Source organism: Chanodichthys erythropterus, chromosome 11, assembly GCF_024489055.1.
Source record: "Chanodichthys erythropterus isolate Z2021 chromosome 11, ASM2448905v1, whole genome shotgun sequence".
NCBI lineage: Eukaryota > Metazoa > Chordata > Actinopteri > Cypriniformes > Xenocyprididae > Chanodichthys > Chanodichthys erythropterus.
In genome coordinates this window covers 8992079-9019860 of record NC_090231.1, presented here as the reverse complement: position 1 = coordinate 9019860, position 27782 = coordinate 8992079, and the positions used below count along the sequence as shown (strand labels likewise).

The window sequence follows — 27782 nt, the reverse complement described above, 5'->3', positions numbered from 1 at the left end:
TGTTTGCCACGTCAAACTAAAAGATATTTTTCAGACACTGCTGGTGTGTTCTGTGTGACTGTGACAGCTGCTGATGGAGAGCTCTGATATTCCCGGTTTCAGCTCCAGTCCGGGTTCAGTGTCCATGTCGTGGAGCTCCAGATTTCGGATTCCATTCCCGTCCCCATTGCGGCAGTTACTGTTCCGGTCAATGGAAACTTTTTCGCAGATCAGGATGGGTGTGACCACAGCATGGGACGGACAAGGAGCGTGTATAGCGATGGGTTTAAGTCCTACCCGTCCATACTGGCAGTGCAAGTAGCTCGAGAATGCCCTTCGGTAGGTCTTGTTAAACAAAGTGTACACTAAAGGGTTGACCCCTGATGAGATGTAGCCCACCCAAACGAACACATTGAGCAGTTCTGTGAGCAGAGGCTCATCACAGGCTCCACGGCAGAGGACATACAGAACGTTAGTAATGAAAAAGGGACACCACATGAAAAGGAAGAGGAAGAACACGACACCCAACACTTTAGATGCTCGCCGCTCGTTCTTAATGGCCTGCATCATGCCCCGCCGCCCGTGGGCTCCACCCGGGTCCCGTCCAGCAGGCGAATTCATTTGAGATGGCACTTCTGAACTTGGGATTATTGAGATGGTGTCCGGGGGCACGGTCAGACTGAGCGGGTTTCCATCGTTGTTGCTGATCCGTAGACAGTTCAGACTGCTACGACGTGATGGAGCCGACGGCGGGGCCAACTGGGAAGTAGGTGGAGGCTGCAACGGCTGCTGAGAAGAGGCTTTGCTCTCATAGAGGAAGACTGTGGCCTGACGCTGAAGTGCTTGGACGGTGAGGCAATAAGTGACCACCATGATGACCAGAGGAATGAAGAAGGCAACAAAAGAGCCAACGAGTATGAAACGTTCCTCGTTCAGAGCACAGTTGCCATCTATTAAGACCTTTTCTCTGTTACGCAGTCCGATCACTGGGATAGGCATTGAGACACCTGGAGTTGGGACAGGTAAGAGAGAGAATATTATAAATAAATATACATAAACACCAAAACAACAAAAACAGTCGGACTACCAATGGGCTCAGCAAATCACACTCAGAAATCTGTTTCTGAGACAAATCCTCTCTCATATTTGGCTAGATCAGTATTCCTGATGTTTGAGAGAGAGAATCTTTTATTGAATTAGAGAAGACGGGACTGTCAAGGCAGATTAATGCAGTTTTGATCCAGATAAGAATCAAATAAACATTGGGTTCACGTTCAAACAAGAGAGACGTTGGATGTGTGAACTCTGTCATCTGCACTCATTACTAAGTCGAAGTAATATTAGCAGGTGAGACAAGAACCTTCTGTGGAGAAAAGAGATGAACAGGGGGCAAAGAGAAACACAAAAGGAGGATAGATAGAATAGTGCTGTTATTGTTAAAGGATTAGATAGGGTCTTATCTAGAGAAACCATCGCTCATTTTCTATTTTTTTTTTTATTTTTTTTTTATACATTTTAACCATAAATGCTCATCTTGAACTCCACAACGCAGCCCTGAAGTATCAGCAGAGATAGAGTCAACTGGATCATCCATTGTGAAGGCCTCATCGACACGACAACCAGTGCCACAGTCCCTCAACAAACCGTCTGGATGGAACTGAAATAAATACTAACTGATTGTTGCGATCCTATCAGACTTATGATAGCAACCTGATTCGTAACAAAGCACTGTTCGTCAGAGGAGAACTGGCCCCCAGACTAAGCCTGGTTTCTCCCAAGGTTTTTTTCTCCATTTTAACAACTATTTGCCACTTGTTTGCCACCTGATGTCACCTTTTGGAGTTCCTTGCCACTGTCGCCTTTGGCTTGTTTAGTTGGGCACACTTGACATTTGACTTGATATTTGATATTCAACAGTATTCTTGACATTTATTCAACAGTGCTTTGATCTGTCTGCATTGACACTATTCTTGAAGAGCTGCTGTGCAGCAACAATTATATACCAGTTATCACTGTAAAGCTGCTTTGACACAATCTGCATTGTAAAAAGCGCTATATAAATAAAGGTGACTTTACTTGAATTAGCTCTCTTCTTCTTCTTTATTAGAATTCTGGCAGTGTAGCCCTCCTCAGGTCAAAGTTTTAACTAAATTGTCATATACAATATTCTAATGCAAGTATATAACAATTAGTTCAAACTTTGACCTGTGGAGGGCAGTAATAAACTTAGCAGTGTCTACACTACAGATTCTAATAGAGAAGAAGAAGAGAGCTAGTTCAAGATGAGCATTTATGGTTAAAATGTATAAAAAAATTTTATAAAATGAGTGATGGTTTCTCTAGATAAGACTCTTATTCCTCGTCTGGGATCTTGTAGAATGCTTTGAAGCTGCAATGAAACTGTAATTTTGACCTTCAACCATTTGGTGTCCGTATTGAAGTCCACTATATGGAGAAAAATCCTGGAATGTTTTCATCAAAAACCTTAATTTCTTTTCGACTGAAGAGAGAAGGACATGGACATCTTGGATGACATGGGGGTGAGTAAATTATCAGGAAATTGTAATTTGAAAGTGAACTAATCCTTTAACTAAAACTATTAAAAACCAGAATGAGCTCAAACTCAAAATGAGTTTTGATTAATAAATAAAAATAACTTATAACAATAAAAGCTGATTCAAAATATATTAATAAAAACTATAATAGTATATAAATAATACTAAAATAACACTGCAATAAAGGAAGGTAACGCCTGTGTGGGTGAGAGAAAGAGAGACATGGTGTCCAAGAGAGTGTGTAGGTTTGCATTCATTTCAAAGAAAAGCAGGGTGAGAAGACTTTATCTTTTCTGGAATCTACTAAATTCATTAAACCTTCAAACACAACTGCCAGTTCAATCAATCCAGAAAATCCTTTAACTCTGCTGTTGGAACAGATCAGTCATTGTAGAGTCACTCGACTCTAGAGGGCGCTATTGCAGTAGAATGCCAATCCTTTAGCATTCCACACACACAGACTGTGCTTTATGTTATTGAACAGTAGGTGGTGATCTTCACTACAAATGTGTGAATACCAGACCACAAACATTCAATTAATGCAAGCTACTCTGAATTTAGAGGAGCTGCTCTGGGTGATGGAGAAAATCACCACAATCACCAAACTGGTGCTTGTTTATACATTTGTTATTTCAAATCATTTTCATTGTTGCTAATCTGAGGGGCCTCAGCTGGAGCCTTGAAAAACATTCACAACATAATCGGCATTCTGAGGGGTCCTGTGAGATATGAACACATTCCAGCAATAAATTCAGCCAAATTGCAGTAGGCTGACATTGACTTCAGTGGGTACAAATGGTACAGCTGTTTAATCTAAAGACCTCTACTGTCATTGGAAAATAATGTTGCGTTTGTCCTTTCTTCTGGAGGTTTTTCAGGCTGCTGCTCTGCTGGTTTATTTGGGATTGCTTCAACATTCCAGTCATCCACATGCTTGTTTTTGTATATGATATCAATGTTTCTCTGACCTATTGAAATGGTCCAAACTGCAGCGATCTTCAGCATGGCCTTGGTGCGGGAGTTGAACCGACTGTGCTCAATCGGATTGCGTATGGCCACGTAGCGGTCGAGGGAAATGGCACACAGGTGCATGATGGAAGCAGTGGAGAAAAGCACATCCAGATATATCCAAATAGGACAGAGGGCGCTGGGCAATGGCCAGGCATAATCTGGAAAGATACAGAGAGAGAGATTACTTTGTAAACACCCTTAAAGAAAGAAAGAAAGAAAGAAAGAAAGAAAGAAAGAAAGAAAGAAAGAAAGAAAGAAAGAAAGAAAGAAAGAAAGAAAGAAAGAAAGAAAAAGGATAGACAGCAGGCAAAGAGGTCCTGGTAGATCACATTTTAAAAGTCCAGAAAACTGTCTTTAGACCAAGAGCTAAAAATGACTGTTATGTCAGCAGGCTTAAAATAACCAACATTAAGAAACAGTCAGGTTATGTAAAAAAAGTCATTTAGAGTTGTGTAGGCTCAAGGATATGAGAGAGAGAGAGATATACACACACACACACATTCACATTGGGTATATTTAGAGATAATTCCAGAATTATAAAACAGACAGTTCTGGTCCTGGTTCTGATTTGTCAGTAGTTTTCCAGCTGGCTACAATGCTCCAAATAGTAAAAGGTGTGATGTAAATCTCTTGTTCACCACATTATCTGCGTAAAAGGTTTTGCCTTTCACTGCCAAGATGTTATGTTGTGGGTGGATGCCAGTGAATTGCTATGCAGTTGCTAGGATGTTTTGGGTTGTTGCCAGGAACTTTGCTAGTGTGTTTCTAAGTGCTAGGTGGTTACTTACTGGCTCAACTCAAAAAGAACCCATCCCGAAACCCCATAGTTTGAATTAGCATTCATGTCTATTCAGGGCAAGCTGCACATTGACAACTGTAATAGTGATGTTAGCTTTAGCAAGCACCTCTAAAAAAATGTCTAACGAGTTTCTGACCAAGTTCTTGTTAAATTTTAGTTCCACAAGACTAAACAAGAGTTGGGAACAAGTGATGATACCAGTAATTTAGTGTTGTAGTACTCGAGAACGCTCTTGGTCTTGAGACCATTTTTTGAAGGTCTTGGTCTTGTGTCAATCTCAGACTAAGAGGTCATGATCACAACTGCAGGGATATCACTAAATTGCCAGAGCATTGTCTGATTTATTTGTTAACTACAGAAGAGGATTAGGGCCAAGCAATAATAAAAAAAAAAATAAAACCATCTTGAGTTTAAAGTTGTTAAATTTCGAGAAAAAAGTCGAGATAAAATGTTGAGAATAAACTCGTTAAATTATGAGAAAAATGTCGTTAAATTTTGAGAAAAAAGTCGAGATAAAATGTTGAGAATAAATTCGTTAAATTACAAGTTTGTTCTCATAATTTAATGACTTTTTTCTCGTAATTTAATGACTTTATTCTCAACATTTTATCTTGACTTTTTTCTCGTAATTTAACGACATTTTTCTCGTAATTTAATGAGTTTATTCTCAACATTTTATCTTGACTTTTTTCTCGAAATTTAACACGTTTTTTCTCGTAATTTAATGACTTTATTCTCAACATTTTATCTTGACTTTTTTCTCGAAATTTAACGACATTTTTCTCGCAATTTAATGAGTTTATTCTCAACATTTTATCTCGACTTTTTTCTCAAAATTTAACGACATTTTTCTCATAATTTAATGAATTTGTTCTCGTAATTTAACGACTTTTTTCTCGTAATTTAATGACTTTATTCTCAACAATTTATCTCGACTTTTTCTCAAAATTTTACGACATTTTTCTCATAATTTAACGAATTTGTTCTCGTAATTTAACGACTTTTTTCGCGTAATTTAATGACTTTATTCTCAACATTTTATCTCATCTTTTTTCTCAAAATTTAACGAGTTTAATCTCGAGATGGTTTTATTTTTTTATTATTGCTTGGCCCTAATCCTCTTCCGTAGTTAACATCGTTAATGTGACTGGATATAAAACTTCCTGCTTCAAATGCAAGCAATAACTTATTTCTATGGATTTATTTTGTTACTGTTGTGCCAGGTCAGAAATTAATAAGGGATTATATCAAAAATATCAGAAAAATTATTACAAATGCCCACAAAATATCATATATGATTGCAAAATACTACTTGTATGAGATCTTGTTTTTTAAATTATAACATGATATAATTAAGCAATATCACAAGAGCAAGAGAGCTGTTGTCTTGACTACAACACTACCTGAAATTCAAAATTTCAAGCTTCAATTGATAGGCTTTTAGGTGACAGAAGTGGCAAAATGAAAACATCCCTCAGAGAGGACACACTATAATGCAAGGTCAGATACTCTTACAGCAAGGTCTACAGGTCTGAAGGGGCATGTCTGAGGGTTCGGAAGACATTAGCGCCACCCGAGGTGTGAGTCACTGCCAATTTAACATTTTATTGAAGCCCAGGGCAAGTGCAGGCAATCCAATCATGGGCTGAATGAGACTGGTCCAAATCCAGACAGCACTTTGGAGCTCAGAACACCTGGACTGGAAATGAGGGGAATGTCTGATGCCAAGTTAGCGAAATTAGTGATAACCGAGTTCTCTGCCAGCGTGGGACAAGCAAGTGTTCTGACACAGATGGCAAGTGAGGGGTTTTCCTCTCCTCGTTTATTTGTCTGTATCTCTGCAGTGGCCCCATTCATGTTTTGCTGTCCACAGAACATGCAATTACACCTGTCCTAAATGAGAAAAAATGACAGCAGCAGATCCGTGGCGATACAGATTATGGGGTTAAAATAAGTGTAAGAGAAAGAGATAAAGCGGTATAAAAAGGAGATGGGGTATGTGGTGGAAAGCGGGAAGTAAAGGGAATAGGTCAGATTCAACCCATCAAATGAATGTTTAATTACTGCAGGTAGAAAAAAACAAACAAAGTGTTGTGGAGGAACCAATACATCACTGATTTTACACTGTTTTGTCACATTCTGTTGTGCATGCAGACCTACAACTGGAGCAATAATCAAACATATTCTCCCAGAATATCCTCTTTCAGGTAGCATTGGGAAGTTCCCCATTTAAGAAACCAAATCATTTTAGTGAATCAATTTGTTCGATTTAGTGAATCAAAAAAGAAGCACATATTCATGTAATTTAAATCCTTGTCTAGATATTCCTGCACAGCCTTTTACATATTTTCTGTAGGAAAATACTTCTAAAAATTAAAAAAAAAAAAAAAGTTCTAAAAATATTTTGTTGTTGATGTCTTTTTAATTTCATTAGCTATTTTAAGTCTCATGCTGTCACCCTAAATGAGAACATCATCGGTTTGAACTAATACATGAATACACAATCTAAAAAGTCTCCTTTAACAGCCTGTTTACATATTATAGACAGTTTTATTCAAAGTAACTTTTATTCAAAGCAACAAGGTTGCATTCAAGGAACACATTTTTCCAGCATGTCTGTTACCTGGTAATCAAATCCATGACCTTGCCATTGCTAGTGCTGCCAGCAGTGAATATGTTGTACTGTTCTGAACTGTGGTGGTGTGGCTGTATCAGAGTGAACACAAAAACTGGGGGGGTTGAAACATAATTAACAGGGCATGGGGGGCAACATTTCCTCACGTCAACATGCAACTTCATCTGCATGTTGATGACAGAAAGCACACATACACTCTATTTTAACTCTCTTTCATCCCTTGATTGGTCCAGCTGCCTACGGCCCTTTACATCTTGCTTTGATTAATTGGAACAACTGATAACTCAGCCCTCATTTCCATGTTTAGTAGATTAAATTCTCTCTTAGTGCAGACAGAGATGGAGTGTTGGTACCCTACAGAGACAAGAAAAATCAACTGTTGATTTCTGTACATCACTGATATAACTGAAAGGCAATGATCTCCTTTGGATCTTTCAACAATTTTCAGACATCCATGATGAACTACTTAGATTATGGGTTTGCACTTCTTTTACACACATTTTCACTCATTGATAAATGTGGATTGTCTAATAACAAGTCTAATACTTAATAGTGCTCCTGTAGCTCAGCTAGTGGTGCTAGCAATGGCAAGATTAATGGTTTGATCTCAAGGGAACATGCATGGGTGCAAAAATATATAGTTCGAATACACTTGCGGTTGCTGTTAAATGCTTTTATGTAGATGTTTAATATCCCGTATTTTAACAAAGTAGTATCATTCAGCAAACTACACAATTCACCCACTGTTAATAAAATTCACAGATAAATCAATTCACTCTAACGACAGTTTTTAACTAATTTACACGAATTTGTATGAATTGTTATGATCTCATTCACTCCACTGAGGGTTAGATTTAGTGGTGCAGTTAGGGATGGACCTTTTATACTAAAAATCATGTAAATTCGTATTTTTGTACGAATTCATGCAAATTTGCCACCAATTTTTTACAAACCATCACTTTGTAAAAAAGTAAGCGTCTACGCACATACACATTCAAACGCACAAACCTATAGACTAAACACGTAAATGAATGGCAAGAATGCATTAAAAGTCTTCTGTTTTCAGTTAAAAAGTGTCATTTAGGCGGCCCCTGAGTTAATAATTAATTTTTACAACAGAAATGATTCAATCAGAAACCTACTTTAGCTCGAAAATTTTTCTTAGAGCTGCTGTAAAGCCAAAACAATCTCTGTCAATTAATTTTCCTATTATCACTGTGAAGCTGCTTTGAAACAATCTGTATTGTGAAAATTGGTATATTAATGAAGATGACTTGACTGGACCAATTTGCCAAATATAAAAAGAAATAATTCAAACATATGATAATTTTGTCAAACGGACAGGGGAAAAGGTGGCCAGAGTTTATGTGCAGTGTGAAAAACATTGAAACCTTAACAGGCCCAGAACCACCCTTCAGACGCAAGACAGAATTGAGATGTCTATCAGTTCAACACCATTTGAGCTGCTGAGTATCAGTATATAGCTCATCTTAAACACGTCCTGACACTGTATGTTTCCAGAGGTAATCAGTCTAATGCTTCTCTCCAATTTCATTTCTACTCCTCGTCTGTCTCTTGCTGATCCTCGACGATATGGTTTCTAAGCTTTCTCCAGAAGGCCACATGCTCCATCACAAACCCCGTTTTTCAGATGATGCACTGGAACTTAACACCCGACTCACACAGATTAAACAGACTGCATCAAGGTCAGATGGCTGTATCTTACGAAAGTCACATGCCAGCTCAATCACATACGTGGTGCAATCCCCCCACCAAACACACACACACAATCGCACACACTATTAGACCCCGTAAATGAAATGAGTGTGAAATCCATCATTGTCTCATTCACTGCAGTGGAAATCTATTTTATGTCAGTGTGTGTGTTTGTGTGTAGACATAGGCGTGTCTGAGTTTATGAACGTGAAAGCATTCGTATGTGGGTGTCTGAGTGTACACGTTCACACATTCTAACAGCTGAAGATATTTTGCTCTGACAGCTTGCTGGTAATGGCCATCACAGGCTTACTGTTTATGACAACAAGCTGACATGCAGCAGAATCCCTCCACTCCATCTTTATCTGTTCTATCTGTGTGCTTGTGTGTGCGTGTGTGTGTGTGTGTGTGTGTGTGTGTGTGTGTGTGTGTGTGTGTGTGTGTGTGTGTGTGTGTGTGGTTGGGGGGGTCAAAACCCAAGAAACATATGAATACGGCACACAAAGTTGAGCTGATGCTATTTTGTGTCAGTACTGTATATGAGATTGCATGCATTTGAAGTTTTTATAAACACTGTGGTCTGTGCTTTGTGCATGCTAGAGCAAGGTTTTCATTGTTAACTAAAAATAAAACCAAAACCAATTCCCTTGTTGTAAATGTTGCCATTATATTGTTTATATCATTTATGTATAATTTTGTTTTGGTTTTCTAAATTCACTTTCATACCTGAGAATTTAAGTTGTGTTTGTTATTTATACAAAGTTCTGGCATGAAACTCTAATGGGCAGGCTAATTGGTCCTTTAACACAACCTGCTAATTATCACATCGTTCTCTATAGGTCAGAGATGATTGGTTCCTGCTGTATTATAGCCAATGAGCTTGCGTGCTTAATCTTTAAATACATGAGTTAGCATTGCTTAGCAGCGCAGCGTCCTTCAGAAACCTTCCACCTTCCCCATTTTTTTTTTTTTTTTTTTTAAAGTTGGTGGTTTAAGTAAAGCTATGCTTAATTTTCATTGATGACTGCGGAGTTAGGAAATATTATAGCCTGCACTCTTAATAATTTTAATTAGCTAAAGGCCTATAATTTACTGTATAATAGACCTAAAAAATATATAGACCTAAAAACATTTTAAAAGATAGCTATTATTATCCTCACAGCACGTAGTATAATATTAATTTAATAATAAAAGAAGCCGAACCTAATAGTTATAATAATAGACTAGAAGAATGTAACAGGCCTACATTCATTGGAAATACCAAATCCTCTTAATATTGCCAAGATTTGATGCTTTTGACAATATCTGGCTATCATCAATACATGATCGTCTGTTGACGCAACCCTGGTTACCGCAAGTGTGATTGATATGACGTCACACACGTTAAAGCTCGACTGGAAGAAGAACATGTAGCTCTACAAAAGACTCTACACAAACGGAGAAAGAAGAGTTCGATCAAGAGAAGGCCATGGAAGAAGATCACAAAGAAGATCTCCTTTTAGACACTGATCGACCAGAAGAACATCCAAGACAAGGAGAAGGTATACTACCTCCATAGGTATGTTAGTGGATAAGCTAAGAAGGCACTCGATGGATATTTCCTACTCAGAACTGAATCTGCCTATGTTGCTGCATGGGAAATTTTAGAAGAGAGATACGGAAACCCATTTACTATTGCAAAATCGTACAGAGGCAAGCTCTAGGTGTGGCCTAAAATGGGATCTAGGGACAGCTTTGAGCTCTGAGAGTTTGTTGACTCTGCGTAGTTGTGAGGCCGCCGTGGTCCATATCAAGGCATTGGAAATCTTGAATGACTAATGAAAATTTTTTTTCAAAGTTACTGGATTGGCTAGCGGTGAGATGGAACCAGAAGGTTATTGAAATAGAAGAGGAGAATAATTAATCTCCCTCTTTCAGCCAATTTGTTAAGTTTCTGACAAGAGAGGTGAAAATTGCCTGCAATCCTTTCACATCATTACAGGCACTTCAACTAGGTGAAGTTGAAAAGCCAAAATTCCAAAAAAAAGTCAAAGCTTTGGAGCAAAAACACTGACCACAAGTTCCAATGAAAAGTCTGTTGAAGTATGCATTTTCTGCCAGAAAACTGGGCATACTTTGCACAAATGCAGGAAATTCATGAAGAAAGCATTTTCTGACATAATTAAGTTTGTTCAAGCTGAAAAGCTATGCTTTGGTTGTCTCAAGCCTTGTCACTTATCAAAGAACTGCAACAGTAGAAGTGTTTGCGTGCGCCATAAGATGCATCCGACCTGTCTGCACGAAGAGCAAACCAAAGAAAATAAAAAACTACCACAAGCCAAGCAAAGGACAAGTCAAGAAAAGCCAAGTACAAGACAAGAAAGGCACCAAGAAAGACCACAATCAACACAACATAAAGAAACAACCACAACAGTTACTTCAAATAGAGTAATACTTGATGAAACTAACACACGAACATCATCAATATATCCTGTCTGAATTGCATCCATAACTCAACCAGCACAAGAAGTCCTTGTATATGCTCTGTTGGATTCTCAAAGCAACACAACCTTCATTTTGAGTGAAGTAGCTGAAGCATTGGAAGCAAGCAAAGAACAAGTTAAGCTCAAGCTCTATGACCTCAAGAACCACAGTGGTAAGCTCTCAAAGAGTAAAGAACCTACAGGTCTGAGGCTTTTATTCTGGTAAAAGGATCTCTTTACCACCAGTCTACACTTGAGAGTTTAGTCCAGCCAACAGAACGCACATACCAACTAATGAAACTGCAAAAGCTTGGTCTCATCTAGAGCACCTCCAAGACGAGATACTGTAGCATCACTGCAGGATTGTGAAGTTGGTCTGCTCATTGGGTACAACTGCTCACAAGCCCTACTTCCAAGAGGAGTAGTCAGCCTTATACATCAGCCTTATACTCAGTGTAGTGACACAAGATATGGAATCTCCTTTCAATCTCAAAACTGAAGTACACAATGTGAGTCAAATTAAAGTAAAAGAAATTACTCCTTCAGAGATAATGAAGGTCCTTGAATCAGACTTCTCAGAAAAAGCCGGAGAAGATCATCCTGTGTCCCAAAAGGATCTTGTCAATTTTGAGAGAAAACATCACACAAAAGAGCAATGGTAACTACGAAATGCCATTACTATTCAAAAGGGAAAAACTTCCTAACAACAAAACTTGTACAGTACAACACCTGAAATATCTTGAAAAGAAATTCAAGAAAGATCAGAAGTACTACAAGGACTATGTATACTTCATGGATGACATCATTTCACGTGATGACGTACTGTAGAGAAGGTTCCTGAGGGAGAAACTGAAACCAGTCCAGTTTGGTATACTCCACATCATCGAGTTTACCATCCACAGAAACCAGGGAAAATACGTGTAGTATTTGACTGTTCTGCCAAGTTTCAGGATACATCCCTCAGGATGCATCCCTCAATGACCATCAAGGTCATTGAAGATCAAGATTACCTATGATTTCTGTGGTGGGAGAATGGAGATCACACCATCCATCTACAGAATGAGAGTCCACTTGTTGACAAAAAGTCCAGCAAATGTGCAGAGAGAAGGTTGGTTGGGATGAGAAAGTTCCAGAGAACTTAAGACCTTAATGGGAGTCCTAGATCAGAGAATTACCCAATCTATCTGAAATGGAAATCAAGAGAGGCTTCTTACCTTCAAGTTTTGGCTAGGTTAAAATGTATGAGCTCTGCCAGTTTGCATACGCAAATGCAATCTGCAAACTGCAAGCAATTAACAAGTCTAACAAAGTTTCTTGCTGTTTCATAATGACACCAGACAGTTTCACCTGTTCATAGCCAACTGTATACAGAGAATCAGATCCAGTTCAAAGCCTAAACAATGGGCTTATGTTGCCTCTGAGGACAATCCAGCCGATCATGCCTCTCGAGGTTTGACAGCAGAGCAACTCAAGACCTCAAGACCAAGTTTCTTTGGAAAAAATGACACCTGACAGACTACCTGACAGAGAATGCACAATGGGAGAAATTCCCCGTGTTCGGGACTCTAGTTGAAAGTCTGAGCTAATCGATGGTGGATCCTGAGATGCAGCAGTGTAGTCTCATCACACTGTTATGGATGGCACAGAGATGAGAGGGTTAGATCCAAATGCAGCTTTAATATGGCAATCCAAAAACATAATCCAAACAGGCAAGGGTCAAAATCCAGAAAACAGTCCATACATAACAAAGAAAACAAACAGTGAAGCCGGTGACCGTAAACCACAATAACAAAAGCAGAAACAAACCAGGTATAAATACACAGACACTAATGAACAAACACAAAACAGCTGAGTGCAATGACGGGATAAAGAGTCCAGGAAGTGGGTTATGGGAAATTAAGTCCAAGTGTGGTGAAAAATAGTCTGTCCAACTGGTGATCATGACACACACATCTTCAAGAGAAAACAAGTTAATAGCTAGTGACACCACATTTGACAAAAAAGGGAAACTCAAACTAAAACTGTTTCTTAAAAGACCTGAACAAAAGGTTATTACTTTGCTTGAGACAGATCAAGGGGTATAATGTTTTCTTGAAGTTACAGCCTGATTTGTTAATAACGTGAAAATGTTTTCATTGAAATGTGGTTACCAGCAACAACCATTTGTGTGATTTGGTGGGAGTGTAAATGATGCCATTATATTGATTATATATTTTATGTGTAATTTTGTTTTCATTTTCTAAAATCACTTTCATAATTAAGAATTTAAGTTGTGTTTGTTATTTATACGTTTATACATTATTTTATGCGCAAATGCTGACTTCACATCGGTCTCTTAGCTCCTGCAAGCAAGGACATTATGTATACTCTGATAACAGTTTGTTTTCATCACAAAAGACTTGAACGGTCATAAGGAAGATTTAAAGACTATTTCCCTTTCTCGCAGCATGCAGCCAATGAGGTATTTCATTTTATTTGTCATGTTGTTCATGACGCTTTGGGCTTAAAGCCCAGTACACACCGCCAGTGACAGTGGCTGAATCCCAAATGGCACGCTTCTATGCACTTTTGGTCTTGTGGACTTACATTGGCTGCCATGTGCACGTGTCCATTAAGTCCATGAGACCGTAGGGTGTCCCACTCATCATTTTTGCTTTCAGAAGGGTGCTCACGAGCGCCCCCTTTGCGGCCGCTATGCTTGCAATAGTTTGATGCCTGCAAGTTTGTGAGCTATGCAGAGGACTTTACCCGGCAGTCAAAGTGGCATTACATCACAAAAGTGCGGACTCAGAGGAAGACCGTGAGGGTTTATGGTGCCATTTGTGATTCAGCCATTGTCACTGCATGTCGCTATAGTCTCTGTAGACATAATAAATACATAGACGCTCTATTGGCTGCTTTGGACTGTTGTTGCGATACGTCAACGAGTCCGCCATTGTTATGCGGGGCAAGACTCCTCATCAAACATATGCAAGTAAACGGGGAGCTGCGGCTTTTCTGGACAAAAAGCGCAATAACATTTACATTTCTCAACCAATTTCAACGGTTTATGATCTGCGTGACGTACAAAAAAGGCTCTGTCTCCAATTACTTGGAATCCAGATAGTTTGAAAATATAAAATAGTCAAGCAACTTGAAAATTACTCATTGTCATAATTAATATGTCGTAATTGTGGAAATGGCTTTTTCTGTCTTCAACAATGGCATTTTAGCTTTTTCCCTTGTACCTTTAGCTTTTCCTCTTGAATCAGATGAAGGGACAATTTCAAATTAATATGAAGATAATTTGCATCTCAAAACCTTATTAATCTGAAGCATTTATCTTAAGGCCCTTTACATTTTTATAATTTATTTCTATTTGTGTTGCCTTATGCTTGCAGTTTAACACACAAATGTTTGCTTTATTATTCATAACACAACAATAAATGTCTTTATAGACATTTTATATTATAGTAAAAAAAAAAAAAAATGTCTCCATTTTAAAAGAACAGCATTATATTTAACTGTCTGGCAACTTTATTAGTAGTAATATAATATAATAACTGAATAAAATAGCAGATAGTATATCATAAATTGTAAAATAATATAGTCAATAAAATAAAAATAACAAATAAAATAGTGAGTAGTGAATAGTACAATCATATAATAATATAAGTTGTATAATAATATCATAATAATAATAATAAGCAGACGAGGTCTCTTGGAAATGCAGAGAACAGTCCACTGACAGGCTTTCTTCAGCCTTCTTTGAGGTTTGTGTTGTCCTGGTTCACTGGCTAAACTGGGGTAAAAATATAAATGAGCCACGATTAGATCAGAGATGAGTCGGTTTAAGTCTATCTGTACTTCTGACAGCCTGACCTGTCCTGTCAAAGTCCTCTGGCTTCATTGCACGGAAGACGCATTTGTGATTTTGATTAATTAATGGAATAAACTATAATATAATCTCAGACTTCATAAAAATCATGTAAACTTTATATAATTTGTTATAAAATCTCAGTTTTCATAGATAACTAGTGTTGTCGTTAGATTTTAATAGTCTGACATTGGTGGTAAACTAGCTGTCAAAATGTTATAATGACCAAATACAACCAAAAACAACTGTTCAGGCTTACATGTGAAAAGTAATTCCCCGATATGTGGTTTAGATTGTGCGACGGTTTGTAAATTCTAAAAATAGTCAGGTATCTTTTCTTCAGTCCACTTCTGAGAGTTACAACATGTTGCCCCTACAAATATGGCAGCGCCGTTGATGTGTGGTCCAGCGGCCAATAGGGCATCTATGTATTTATTATGTCTATGCTCTGTACTGTTAAGTCACTTGTGAGCGTTTCTAGTGCTGTCACTGTAATGTTATTGGTAGACTGCACGTCTGACCATATCTATAGAAAATGCAATCACAAATGATATATAAAACTAAGAAATCATTCTAATTTGACTATAATTAAGTTGTTGTAGAGTGTTGTGACTGTAGAGCTCAGTGCATTAAATCATTAACTAGATTAACGATCGATCTATTAACAACTTAAACTCACTCATACTGTCAAATTACTAAAACGTCATTCGAATTTGACAAATAATCAATTTTCTTGTCCCTAATAATCCACACAATGCAGGGGAAACTGTAATATGAACTGCAGCAGTGCTAAACTTCTCATTGCATCATATAACAACACACAAACTATCAATGCACGAATCAAACTCACTAAGACTACCTTTTCCATGCATCATTTTATTATGTCCATGTATGTGGTTACAGTCAAATCATATAACACAGTGATACACTGATTTTATTCTGGCCGCCGCTGCCACTTTTATATGTTAAGCTTTAGTTGAGAAAACGTCTCGGGTTACGTTTGTAACCCTGGTTCCCTGAATAAGGGAACGAGACGCTGCGTAGTCGCTTTGGGAACGCCTCTGCGTGATTACGTCTTGAAGCACTTGTGTAATCGAACCAATAGTGTAACAGGACGTCAGAGCGGGTGACGTCACGGACCAGGAAACTATAAAGCACCCCTGAGAACAAAGAACGCTAGCTTCTGATACGGATGAAGCAAGCGCTCACAGGCGTGCAGGGAGTATGGCTAAGCTACGCAGCGTCTCGTTCCCTTATTCAGGGAACCAGGGTTACAAACGTAACCCGAGACGTTCCCTTTCATGGGAACATCGACGCTGCGTAGTCGCTTTGGGAACGCTATCCCAACTAGGCCATAAGACCAAATGCCTGTCTGAATCACCTTTTAGGATGACAGTACTGAGGACCCTGGAGTGGAGCCCAAGTCAAGGTTGTAGAATCTAACGAAGGTATGATGAGATGACCACCCAGCAGCATCGCAGATATCATTGAGGGGAACCCCCGAAATCAGAGCCTTTGAGGCAGCCATACCCCTGGTAGAGTGTGCCCGGACGGCCAAAGGCGAGGGCTGTCCGGATGACTTATAAGCAAGAGAGATGGCCTCGACCACCCACTTGCTCATTCTCTGCTTAGACGCAGGACCTCCCTTGTTAGGGGACCCGTAACATATAAACAGCTGTTCTGTTTTTCGCCACAGGGCAGCTCTGTGGACATAGGTGTCTAAAGCCCTCACTGGGCAGAGCAGATTTAGTTTTTCCTGATCCTCATTCGTGAAAGGTGGAGGATAAAAGGCCTGCAGTACAATAGGCCCTGGGACATGAGTAGGGACCTTGGGTATATACCCAGGTCTAGGATGCAAGAAAGCTTTGACCATTCCAGGCGCAAAGTCTAAGCATGAAGGAGCAACTGAAAGTGCCTGAAGGTCTCCAATTCTTTTAAGAGATGTAATAGCCAGCAGAAATACGGTTTTTAGCGTGAGGAACCTCTCATGTACTTCCTCCAAAGGTTCAAAGGGAGCCGCAGACAGCCCTTCGAGTACAATAGCTAAGTCCCAGGATGGAGTTTTTGTACGTACAGCCGGCCTCAGCCTCTGGGTGCCACGGAGAAAACGTATAACTAGTGGGTTTCTTCCCACAGAAACACCCTCCAAAGGAGAGTGATAAGCGGAGATTGCTGCTATATAGACCCTTAATGTAGAAGGAGTTAGGCCATCTGAGAATTTTTCTTGGAGAAAATTGCAGTATGTGACTGATAGAAGAGTGGAACGGGTCCACTTGAGACTGGCTACACCAAGTAGCGAACAGCTTCCACTTGTATGCATATAGTTTTCTCGTGGACGGAGCTCTGGAGTGGAGTATGGTCTCCACAACCTCAGTTGGGAGACCAGATTCTATGAGCTCGGCCCCCTCAGAGGCCAAGCCCACAGTTTCCATAACTCTGGGCGGGGATGAATTATTGTGCCGCCCGCTTGAGACAGAAGGTCCTGCCTGATTGGAATCTCCATGGGGGAGCCGTCTAGAAGGGACACTAGGTCCGTGAACCATACTCGGGTTGGCCAGAACGGGGCTACCAATATGAGACGGGCCCCGTACCGCCGAACCCTCTCCAGAACTCCGGGGAGCAGAGCAATCGGGGGAAAGGCGTACAGACGCAGCCTCGGCCACGTCTGTACCATGGCATCCAACCCCAGGGGGGATGGATGAGTTAGTGAGTACCACAGCGGGCAGTGAGACGTCTCTTTCGAGGCAAATAAGTCGACTTCTGCGCGACCGAATTCTTTCCATATCAACTCCACCGCCTCGGGGTGAAGTCTCCGTTCCCCGGGCCTCGGCTCCTGCCTCGACAGGATGTCTGCCCCCACATTTTGATGCCCCGGGATGTAAGCCGCTCTCAGGGAGAGGAGCTTCCCCTGGGACCACAGGAGGATCCGAAGGACTAATTTTTACAACTGACGAGACCTCAGACCCCCCTGATGGTTGATATATGAGACCACCGACATGTTGTCTGTACGGACCAACACATGGTGGCCCCTCAGGTCTGGGAGGAAGTATTTGAGTGCTCGAAATACCGCCATCATTTCCAGCCGATATATGTGCCAAGAACGATGATGGTCCTCCCAAAGACCCTGAGCTGAGCGACCACTCATGATCGCCCCCCAGCCTGTGAGAGATGCATCCGTCGTTAGCATTACGCAACGACAAGGAGCTCCCAACACAGGACCCTGGGACAGGAACCAGGGCTTCTTCCACATGGATAAAGCACGAAGGCATCGCCGCGTGACTTTGATCATGCGGAGAGGATTTCCCCTCGGAGAAAACCCCCTGGTCCTGAGCCACCACTGTAAGGGTCTCATGTGCAGCAGGCCAAAAGGTATCACGTTGGACGCCGCTGCCATCAGACCCAACAGTCTCTGAAACTGTTTTACAGTTAGTGACTGGCCTAATTTCACCCCTTTCACGGTTGAGAGAATGGAATTCACCCGAGCAGGAGACAGACGTGCCTGCATCGTAGTAGAATCCCAAACTACCCCTAGATAGTTGGTAGTCTGAGCTGGTAGAAGCACACTCTTCTTGGCATTGAGTCTCAACCCTAACCTTCTCATGTGTGACAGAACTACATCTCGATGTAGAACTGCCTGTTGCTCTGATTGAGCTAAAATCAACCAATCGTCGATATAATTCAGTATGCGGATGCCCTGGAGTCTCAGAGGAACCAGGGCTGCATCCACGCACTTCGTGAAGGTGCGGGGTGAAAGGGATAGGCCAAAGGGAAGAACCTTGTATTGGTAAGCTTCGCCCCTGAAAGCAAACCTGAGGTACTTCCAATGTGAAGGATGGATTGACACATGAAAGTAAGCGTCTTTCAGATCTATTGTCACAAACCAGTCCTCGGACCTGATCTGAGTGGTGATCTGTTTGGGTGTTAGCATCTTGAACTTGAGTTTTTGTACTGAGCGATTTAACATACGTAAATCTATTATGGGACGCAACCCTCCATCCTTCTTCGGAACGATGAAGTAACGGCTGTAAAACCCTGACTGTTTGCTGGGAGGAGGAACCCTTTCTATAGCTCCTTTTTGCAAAAGTGTTGTAACTTCTTGTTCCATAACCAGAGACTGCTGGGGGCCCACCACTGTAGGGAGGACCCCATTGAACCGGGGCGGGCGAAACCCGAATTGTATTTTGTAACCCTTTTCTATCATACGCAGTACCCATTGAGAAATGTTAGGAAGACGTTTCCATTCCTCCAGAAATTTCACTAAGGGAACCAGCCTCTCGAGACTGGCCTCTGGTGTTTTTTGAGCACTTGGCTCAGTGCCCTGAAGCGGCGTACCGGCAGGGAGCAGCCGAAACAAGCGCTGTCTGACCCCCCTCAGAGGGTCGGTGGGGACCGCTGCGCCCTGAAGCACACGGGGTGGCAGGGTTGGCAGAACGGCCCCTTAAGGGTGTCGGAGAGGAGTTAATTTTATAGATTTTAATACAGGACCTCTCCGGAGGGGGCTACCCTCGGAAGTCCTGGGCCACTGGCGTCAGGACTTCTTCGAAGCCTTCCTGGCGATAATAACAGTCCTCAAATCTGTTCTACCCCGGGAAGGCTTCGACTGTGTTGCCCGTCCCGGTCCCCAAGCTCTTTGCGGGGGAGCACGGGCAGCAACACTCTGTTTTTGTTGCGCTCTCTGCACAGATGAGGAGCTGCTAGACGCCCGAGGCTGCTCCCGCTCAGCAGCCTCGGACGGGAGAGAGCGGCGAGGGAGGAACTTCTGGAAGGCCGCTGACTGCTTTTTTGCCTCCTGGAACCTCTCGACGACCGAAGTGACAGAGTCGCCGAAGAGGCCCAGGGGAGACAGCGGCGCATCCAATAAGACGCTCTTATCTCTTTCTCTGATGTCTGATAAGTTTAGCCATAAATGCCTCTCCGTTGCCACCAGGGCTGCCATAGAGCGACCGATTGTTTTTGCCGTCTCCTTGGTGGCACGGAGAGATAGATCAGTGGCTTTACGAAGTTCCTGAATCACATCAAAGCTAGCCTCACCGCTCTCATTGATCTCCCCCAGCAGGTCAGCCTGATATGCTTGAAGGACAGACATTGTGTGTAAACACGCTGCGGCCTGACCTGCTGAGGCATATGCTTTGCCCACCAGAGCTGATGTTGTTCTTAGTGGTCTGGTGGGCAGCGTCGGGGATTTTAGGGACGACGCAGACTCGGGCGAGAGATAGCTCGCGAGCGTCTCTTCGACCCGAGGCATTGTCCCATAGCCATGTTGTTTAAGCCCCAATATATTGGAATATATAGATGTTTGAGGGTTATATACACGATATTGTGCTGGCTTTTTCCACGACCTCGTCACCTCGGTGTGGAGGTTGGGAAAGAATGGTAATCCCCGACGCTGAGGCTGTGACCGGGCAGGGAGAAAGCGCTCATCCAGTTTGCTTTTGTGACGCGCTTCGCTTTTTTCTGCTGGCCATTCGATATTAAGTTTTGCCACTGCCCTAGTCACAACCTCCAGCAGCTCCTCATATGCTGGAGATGAGGATGGCGAGTCCTCCTCTCCAGCTTCAACGCTCACCACATCCAACTCCTCAGAGCTAGACAGGTGAAGCGCTGGTGCCTCTCCTCTGGGGGAAGAAACCGCAGCGCGTGCTTCCGCAACCAAAGGAGAGACACTGGGTCTGGCGGGTGAGGGCCGAGATAGGGCTGGGCCCGTCTCTAACCCCTCCACCAGATCCATCTGTGAACCCCAGGAATGCAGCCGCCGCTGTGCCTCAGCAGCAGCGGGACCCGATCCCTGGGGAACACTCGCCGCGGCGCCCTCTTTATCTTTCTTGAAGAACGCCCGGCGTGAACGGAGTGTACGGAGCGTTAACTTTTCGCAATGCACACAGACAGCTCCCTCAAGAGCTGCCTGGGCATGCTCCACTCCCAAAGAGGCTACACATAACTCGTTTGTATCCCCGCCCCTGATGAAGCGAGGGCAGGGAGAAGCACACTGAATGAACTGCTGCTTGCCTGTTTGTCCTGCCGCCATATTTTTTATAAACGTGTCTTTCAATATATATATATATATATATATATATAAGTGCTTGGTGGACTGAAAATACTCTTGCCCTCGGACTAAGAGATATTTTCGAACTGTATAACGGACAGACAACACCAAATAAGACACACAATACACAGAGCGCTTGCTGAAGACGCAGAAGCTAGCGTTCTTTGTTCTCAGGGGTGCTTTATAGTTTCCTGGTCCGTGACGTCACCCGCTCTGACGTCCCGTTACACTATTGGTTCGATTACACAAGTGCTTCAAGACGTAATCACGCAGAGGCGTTCCCAAAGCGACTACGCAGCGTCGATGTTCCCATGAAAGGGAACAGTTATTTTGCAGAATTACTGGTCAGTCTGTAAATTAAAAAACTTAATGACTTTGCACATTTGCTGTAATTCTGCATAATAGTTACACTTTTTCCCAAAACAGTCTGTTAATCGGCTGCTGTGCCAGTCTAATGATATGATTTATTATCAACATATGTGGAAGTGTCTGTCGCTAATGTGCTTTGGCCTGAGTGCTGTCATGATGCGTCAGCTTGCATTAAATTTTGTGGCCAGTTGTCACCATATTCCTGCTGAAATGAAACACAGATTGTGTGATGATGCAATTTTTTTGTAATAATGATTTCCATTTTATTACTTTTTGTTTAATTTTGGTGTTAACTCTCACGCTCACTATGATGTTTGCTCATGGCATTTCTTGTCAAAGGTAACATGCAGTATTATAGAAGAGGACACCGTAATCTAGGCTGGATTTGGAGAAAAGTGTTTGTATAAACCAGTTGCAAGAGAACCATTTCTGTCTGCATATGCTTGGAGGGAGATACACTTGTTTTTATTAATTCCTTCCCTCGTTTTAGTAAATACTGGCCACGATTTACTATCATTCTATAGTTTTAGTTGAATCATGCACAAATTAAGAATTTGTTCCCTCTTTTTACTGGCCACAGTGTAATAATTAGTTTCCTTGTTTCAATTTAATCAAAACGAGGGAACAAATTAGTACAACAAGGCCATGATTTACTAAAACGAGGGAACAAATAAATTCTTAATTTTCAGAAATAAATTCTTAATTTATGGCCACAATAAATATTTTTGTCCACATTTCATGTGTGGGGCTTCGTAAAATAACTTAAACATATTTTATTTTAGCTAGCTGCCAAGAAAACATCTCTAATTTTCATTTAGTTTAAGTTTAATAACTAAAATAACTAAAGCTCATATATAAACTAAAATACACTGGCTTCCAAAAGTTTGGAAACGCCCTAGAAAAGTGGGGTTTTGGACAATTTTGGCATGAATCCTTTTTAATTTGTGATAATATTGCAGTGATAAGGGACAACACAAACTACGAAAATATATTTTATTACATAAACAGTTTATACATAGAAAAAAAACTTACATTTTCGATTCCTCAAAATATCCACCATTAGCAGCTATCTGACCTAAACTGGGTTCTGATTGGTTCATTGTATTCTAAACTTAATTGGCAATCAATTGTTGAAGCTATTAAGGTGTGCTGACCCAAAAATCTTTTACAAACCTGGGCCAAGTTTAAACCAGTAACCAGGCATCACAGCTGGCAAAGGGGCATGTCTGACTTTGACATGTATATATTGCCATTATTATGTAATCAAAATGAAAATTATTATTGCTGGTCTTCAGTGATAACGTCAAGTTACTTTAATGTATTTGCACCAAAAAATTATAAGGATTTATGCTGATATCGTCCAAAACCATACTTTGCCTGGGGTGTTTCCAAACTTTTGGAGGGCAGTGTGTGTATATATATATATATATATATATATATATATATACACTCCATACAAAGTTTAGTTCATTTTTATTAGATTGGTTTATATACTGTGTATATATATATATATATATATATATATATATATATATACACTCCATACAAAGTTTAGTTCATTTTTATTAGATTGGTTTATATACTGTGTATATATATATATATATACACAGCTATGGAAAAAATTGATTTCTGAACTTGGAGTGGTCTCTTAATTTTTTCCATAGCTGTATATATATATATATATATATATATATATATATATATATATATATATATATATATATATATATATATATATATATATATATATATATATATATACATATATATATAAACCAATCTAATAAAAATGTACACAGTATATAAACCAATCTAATAAAAATGATTAGAACTAAACTTTAAAATCAAAACTGAAAATATAAAAATAAAATCGAACAAAATCTGACAACAAAATCTAAAGTCTAGTAGTATATCAATGATACTAAAATAAGAGAGTATCTATGTGCATGAATCCATGACAGTTTGTTCTCTCCCGCCACTAAATTGCCTCTTTTCCAATGCTCTGTTTGCTCTGAGGGTCTGCAGGATCCTGTACTGATCAATATCTCTTTGTGATCAATAACTTCCCCTTCTCTCAAACTGACAAATGCAAGCTCATCATGTGCACTATTTACAGCTGACAAGCAACTAAGATCATTTAAAGCAGGACATCTTCCGCAATCAATATGAAGGGAGTCTGAGAGAGTTCGGCTAACCCACTCAAGTCCAGAGATTGGCGAGGCGACGCATTCTGAAAGAGCTCCCTCATGGCTGAGGAGAGATGGACAGTGTGGCCCCCTGCATGAATAGCAAGAGTCAGAAATTCTCTAAAGCAGACAGCTCAGTTGCTCAGAGGCAGCTGGACTGGAAAACGATCTGAATTCTGTCACAGGCAATATTTCTGTTGGCTTCTGAGCAAAGCAATGCCAAACAAGATTCTGTCTCTCTCAATGTGCCCCCACAGCCTGTCTCTCTTCTCTTCTCTTCTCTTCTCTTCTCTTCTCTTCTCTTCTCTTCTCTTCTCTTCTCTTCTCTTCTCTTCTCTTCTCTTCTCTTCTCTTCTCTTCTCTTCTCTTCTCTTCTCTTCTCTTCTCTTCTCTTCTCTTGTGAAAGAAGATTTCATGCTATACAGTGCTATAAAGCTATTAAATCTTGCCACTTCTGGCCCTTTCTTTTCTAACTTTGTCAGTGCTCTGTACTGTATATAATTAAACTGATGTAAAATTTCTCAACTAAATCAACCTAAACCCCAACTTTTTTTTTTTTTTTTTTTCCCAAAATAGAAGTTATCATCTCTTGAGTTTTGGTGGAAAGAGACCAATTAAATGTGTTATTTAACCAGGGTATATTCTGTCATTTGTATAATGAGCTGTGTTATTTGGAGGAGAAGGGCTGCTTTGCACCAGTGAAAAAAGCCCCTGGGTCTTAAAGAGAAATGCCACTAAAGTTATATTACAGGAAGTCTGGTTTCTCGTGAGGATATATTCTGTAGGTGACGAGGGCTTTCTAATGGGATGCATTATTTTAAAGTTTGCATTCCATTTGCATTTTTATACTTAAAGGATTAGTTCACTTTTAAATAAACTTTTGCTTATAATTTACTCACCCCCATGTCATATCATGTCCTTCTTTCTTCAGTCGAAAAGAAATTAAGGTTTTTGATGAAAACATTTTGTGATTTTTCTCCATACAATGGGCTTGAATGGGCACCACACGGTTCAAGCTCCTAAAGTGCAGCTTCAAAGGGCTTTAAACTATACCAGACGATACCAGACGATGAATAAGGGTCTTATCTAGCAAAACGATCAGTCATTTTAAAAACATTTTGTGACGTCATGTAATACGCAATTACGTTGAAAAGGTCACGCTTGACATAGGCGGAAGTTCAGATTCGGTGTTTACAACTGCAATATACAATGCAATATACTGAACGTGCAAATACTAACCCTGCGTCTCGATCAGCTCCCTAGTTCCCTAGGTCGTGAATCAGTATGAAAGTGAATGTGGCTGTGGCTGATTCCCTGATCAGTGCCCTGACTTCTGAACTAGGGATCTGATTGACATACTTCCGCCTATGTCAAGCGTGACCTTTTCAACGTAATTGCGTATTACGTGAGGTCACGAACGCGCATCCGAGAACAGAGCAAGGAGAACATTTGTGCTTATAAAACATTTGTGCTTTTTTTTAAATGACTGATCGTTTCGCTAGATAAGACCCTTATTCATCGTCTGGTATAGTTTAAAGCCCTTTGAAGCTGCACTGAAACTGTATTTAGGACCTTGAACCGTCTGGTGCCCATTCAAGCCCATTGTATGGAGAAAAATCCTGGAATGTTTTCATCAAAAACCTTAATTTCTTTTCGACTGAAGAAAGAAGGACATGGACATCTTGGATGACATGGGGGTGAGTAAATTATAAGCAAAAGTTTATTTAAAAGTGAACTAATCCTTTAAAATGGTAGTTCACCCAAAATGAAATTTCTGTCATTAAGTACTCACCCTCAAGTCTTCCCAAACCTGTTTTCAAAACACAAAGATGTTTTTGATGAAATCTGAGGGTATCTGATCCACACATAGGCAGCAATGACATTGCACCTTTTGAGGTCCAGAAAGGTACTAAAGACATAGTTAAAACCGTCAACGTAACCACAGTGGTTCAGCCTTAAAGAAGCCATCAAACATTTTTTTCCTGAATGTGTCTGTGAAGCTGCAGCTCAAAATACCCCATAGATTTTTTTTAATTCATTTTTTTTAACTGCCTATTTTGAGGCATAATTAGAAATGCCCAGATTCAGGCTGCGGCCCCTTTAATTGCTCGCGCTCTCCGCCCCCTCCCGAGCTCTCGACTCTTTCATTGCATAAACAAAGTTCACACAGCTAATACCCTCAAAAATGGATCTTTACAAAGTGTTCGTCATGCAGCATGTCTAATCACGTAAGTACAGTGTTTTTTTTTGGATGTTTACATTTGATTCTGAATGAGTTTGACAGTGCTCCGTGGCTAACGGCTAATGCTACACTGTTGGAGAGATTTATAAAGAATGAAGTTGTGTTTATGAATTATACAGACTGCAAGTGTTTAAAAATGAAAATAGTGACGGCTCTTGTCTCCGTGAATACAGTAAGAAACGATGGTAACTTTAACCACATTTAACAGTACATTAGCAACATGCTAACGAAACATTTAGAAATACAATTTACAAATATCACTAAAAATATCATGTTATCATGGATCATGTCAGTTATTATTGCTCCATCTGCCATTTTTCACTGTTGTTCTTGCTTGCTTACCTAGTCTGATGATTCAGCTGTGCTCAGATCCAGACGTTAATACTGGCTGCCCTTGTGTAATGCACTGATCAGGGACTGGCATATGCAAATATTGGGCTCATACATATTAATGATCGTGACTGTTACGTAACAGTCAGTGTTATGTTGAGATTCGCCTGTTCTTCTGAGGTCTTTTAAACAAATGAGATTTATATAAGGAGGAGGAAACAATGGAGTTTGAGACTCACTGTATGTCGTTTTCATGTACTGAACTCTTGTTATTCAACTATGCCGAGGTAAATAAAATTTTCAATTCAATGGCACCTTTAATATTATGAAGCGAAAGAATAGTTTTTGTGCGCAAAAACAAAACAAAAATAACGACTTTATTCAACAAATTTGTCTGTCCCCGGTCATACTGCTACGCTATTTTCATTTCAGGTCTTCAGTGTTTACATCCGAACAGCGGCTCAGTATTGGCCGGCTCTGGTCACGTGAGCAGCGCGACGCATTCGTGTGATGCTGACGCAGGAGCTGGCCAATACCGTGCCCGCATTCAGACATAAACACTGAAGCTGTCTTTAGTACCTTTCTGGACCTCAAAAGGTGCAATGGCGTTGCTGCCTTTATGTGTGGATCAGATACCCTCGGATTTCATCAAAAATATCTTAATTTGTGTTCTGAAGACAAACAAAGGTCTTATGGGTTTGGGACGACATGAGGGTGAGTAATGACAGAAATTTCATTTTTGGGTGAACTAACCCTTTAAATATCAGTGCCTATAGACCAACTTGAAATATTTTACCCACAATTCACCACTCCACACGGTGATAATATCTAAATTTCAAATTAATATTTCTAAATGTTTTACATATATTCTCATATTTCTGGGTCTATGGTATTAATTAGTTTGACAATCAGGAGTTTTCAAATTGGGGTCCCCAAGGTGCTATGCCAACCGTGGAAAAATTCAGAGTAATATAGTGCTAAAATGTAAATGAATAAGAATATTAAAAATACATAATTTATATTAAGAATATCATATTAAAAATATTAAATATTAATGATTAAAAAAAAATAAAAATAAAACATAATATTCATACTTTTTCACAATATAAACGGGTCTTTATTGGATATATTTCAGGAAGGAATTTTATCTACTTTAAAATTTGCGGATCATGGAATCAAACAGTTTGAAAAACCCTGTGTCAACTCACCATACAGGATGTTAATGAGCGAGATGGGCATGACCAAGATGCCGACCAGCATGTCCGCCACGGCAAGGGAGCGCAGGAAGAAGTTTGTTGCATTTTGCAGCTTCTTCTCCAGTGACACAGCTAGAATAACCAAAATATTCCCTCCTATTGTCAGAAAGATAATCACAAGAATCAGCAGGGCTGGCCAGTTCTTTTCCTTCATCACCTCCCTTTCGACCCCATGAGGAGAAGATGAAGATGAGGAGGGGAGATTGACACTGTAATCAGTCCCGAAAAAGCTCTGGTTTAGGCTCACGGTGGTATTGCCAGGCCAGACCATCCAGCCAGTGAGGTCTAGGGAGGATGTCGTAGAGCTAAACCCACCCAGAATTGGCCCGCCAGGTGCCCCCAT

At 40.4% G+C, this 27782-nt stretch overlaps 1 protein-coding gene across 1 annotated transcript; it reads right to left on the bottom strand.

Moving 5' to 3' along the window:
- Positions 1 to 30: 30 nt before the first annotated feature.
- htr2cl1 (5-hydroxytryptamine (serotonin) receptor 2C, G protein-coupled-like 1) lies at positions 31 to 27782 on the bottom strand. Its single transcript, XM_067400412.1, has 3 exons — positions 27392 to 27782; positions 3503 to 3703; positions 31 to 986 (listed from the first exon to the last, which is right to left on the bottom strand). Exons 1-3 carry the CDS (start codon positions 27780 to 27782, stop codon positions 31 to 33), a joined length of 1548 nt encoding a protein of 515 aa, XP_067256513.1.

What these genes read in the sequence shown, in the direction of transcription:
- htr2cl1 (XM_067400412.1), bottom strand. Translation starts at nt 27,782, where the DNA reads ATGGGGGCACCTGGCGGGCCAATTCTGGGTGGGTTTAGCTCTACGACA. An exon ending in GCTCATTAACATCCTGTATG is followed by an intron (nt 3,704 to 27,391) that starts GTGAGTTGACAC and finishes GTATCTTTCCAG; the next exon opens with ATTATGCCTGGCCATTGCCC. An exon ending in AGTTTGGACCATTTCAATAG is followed by an intron (nt 987 to 3,502) that starts GTCAGAGAAACA and finishes TCCCAACTCCAG; the next exon opens with GTGTCTCAATGCCTATCCCA.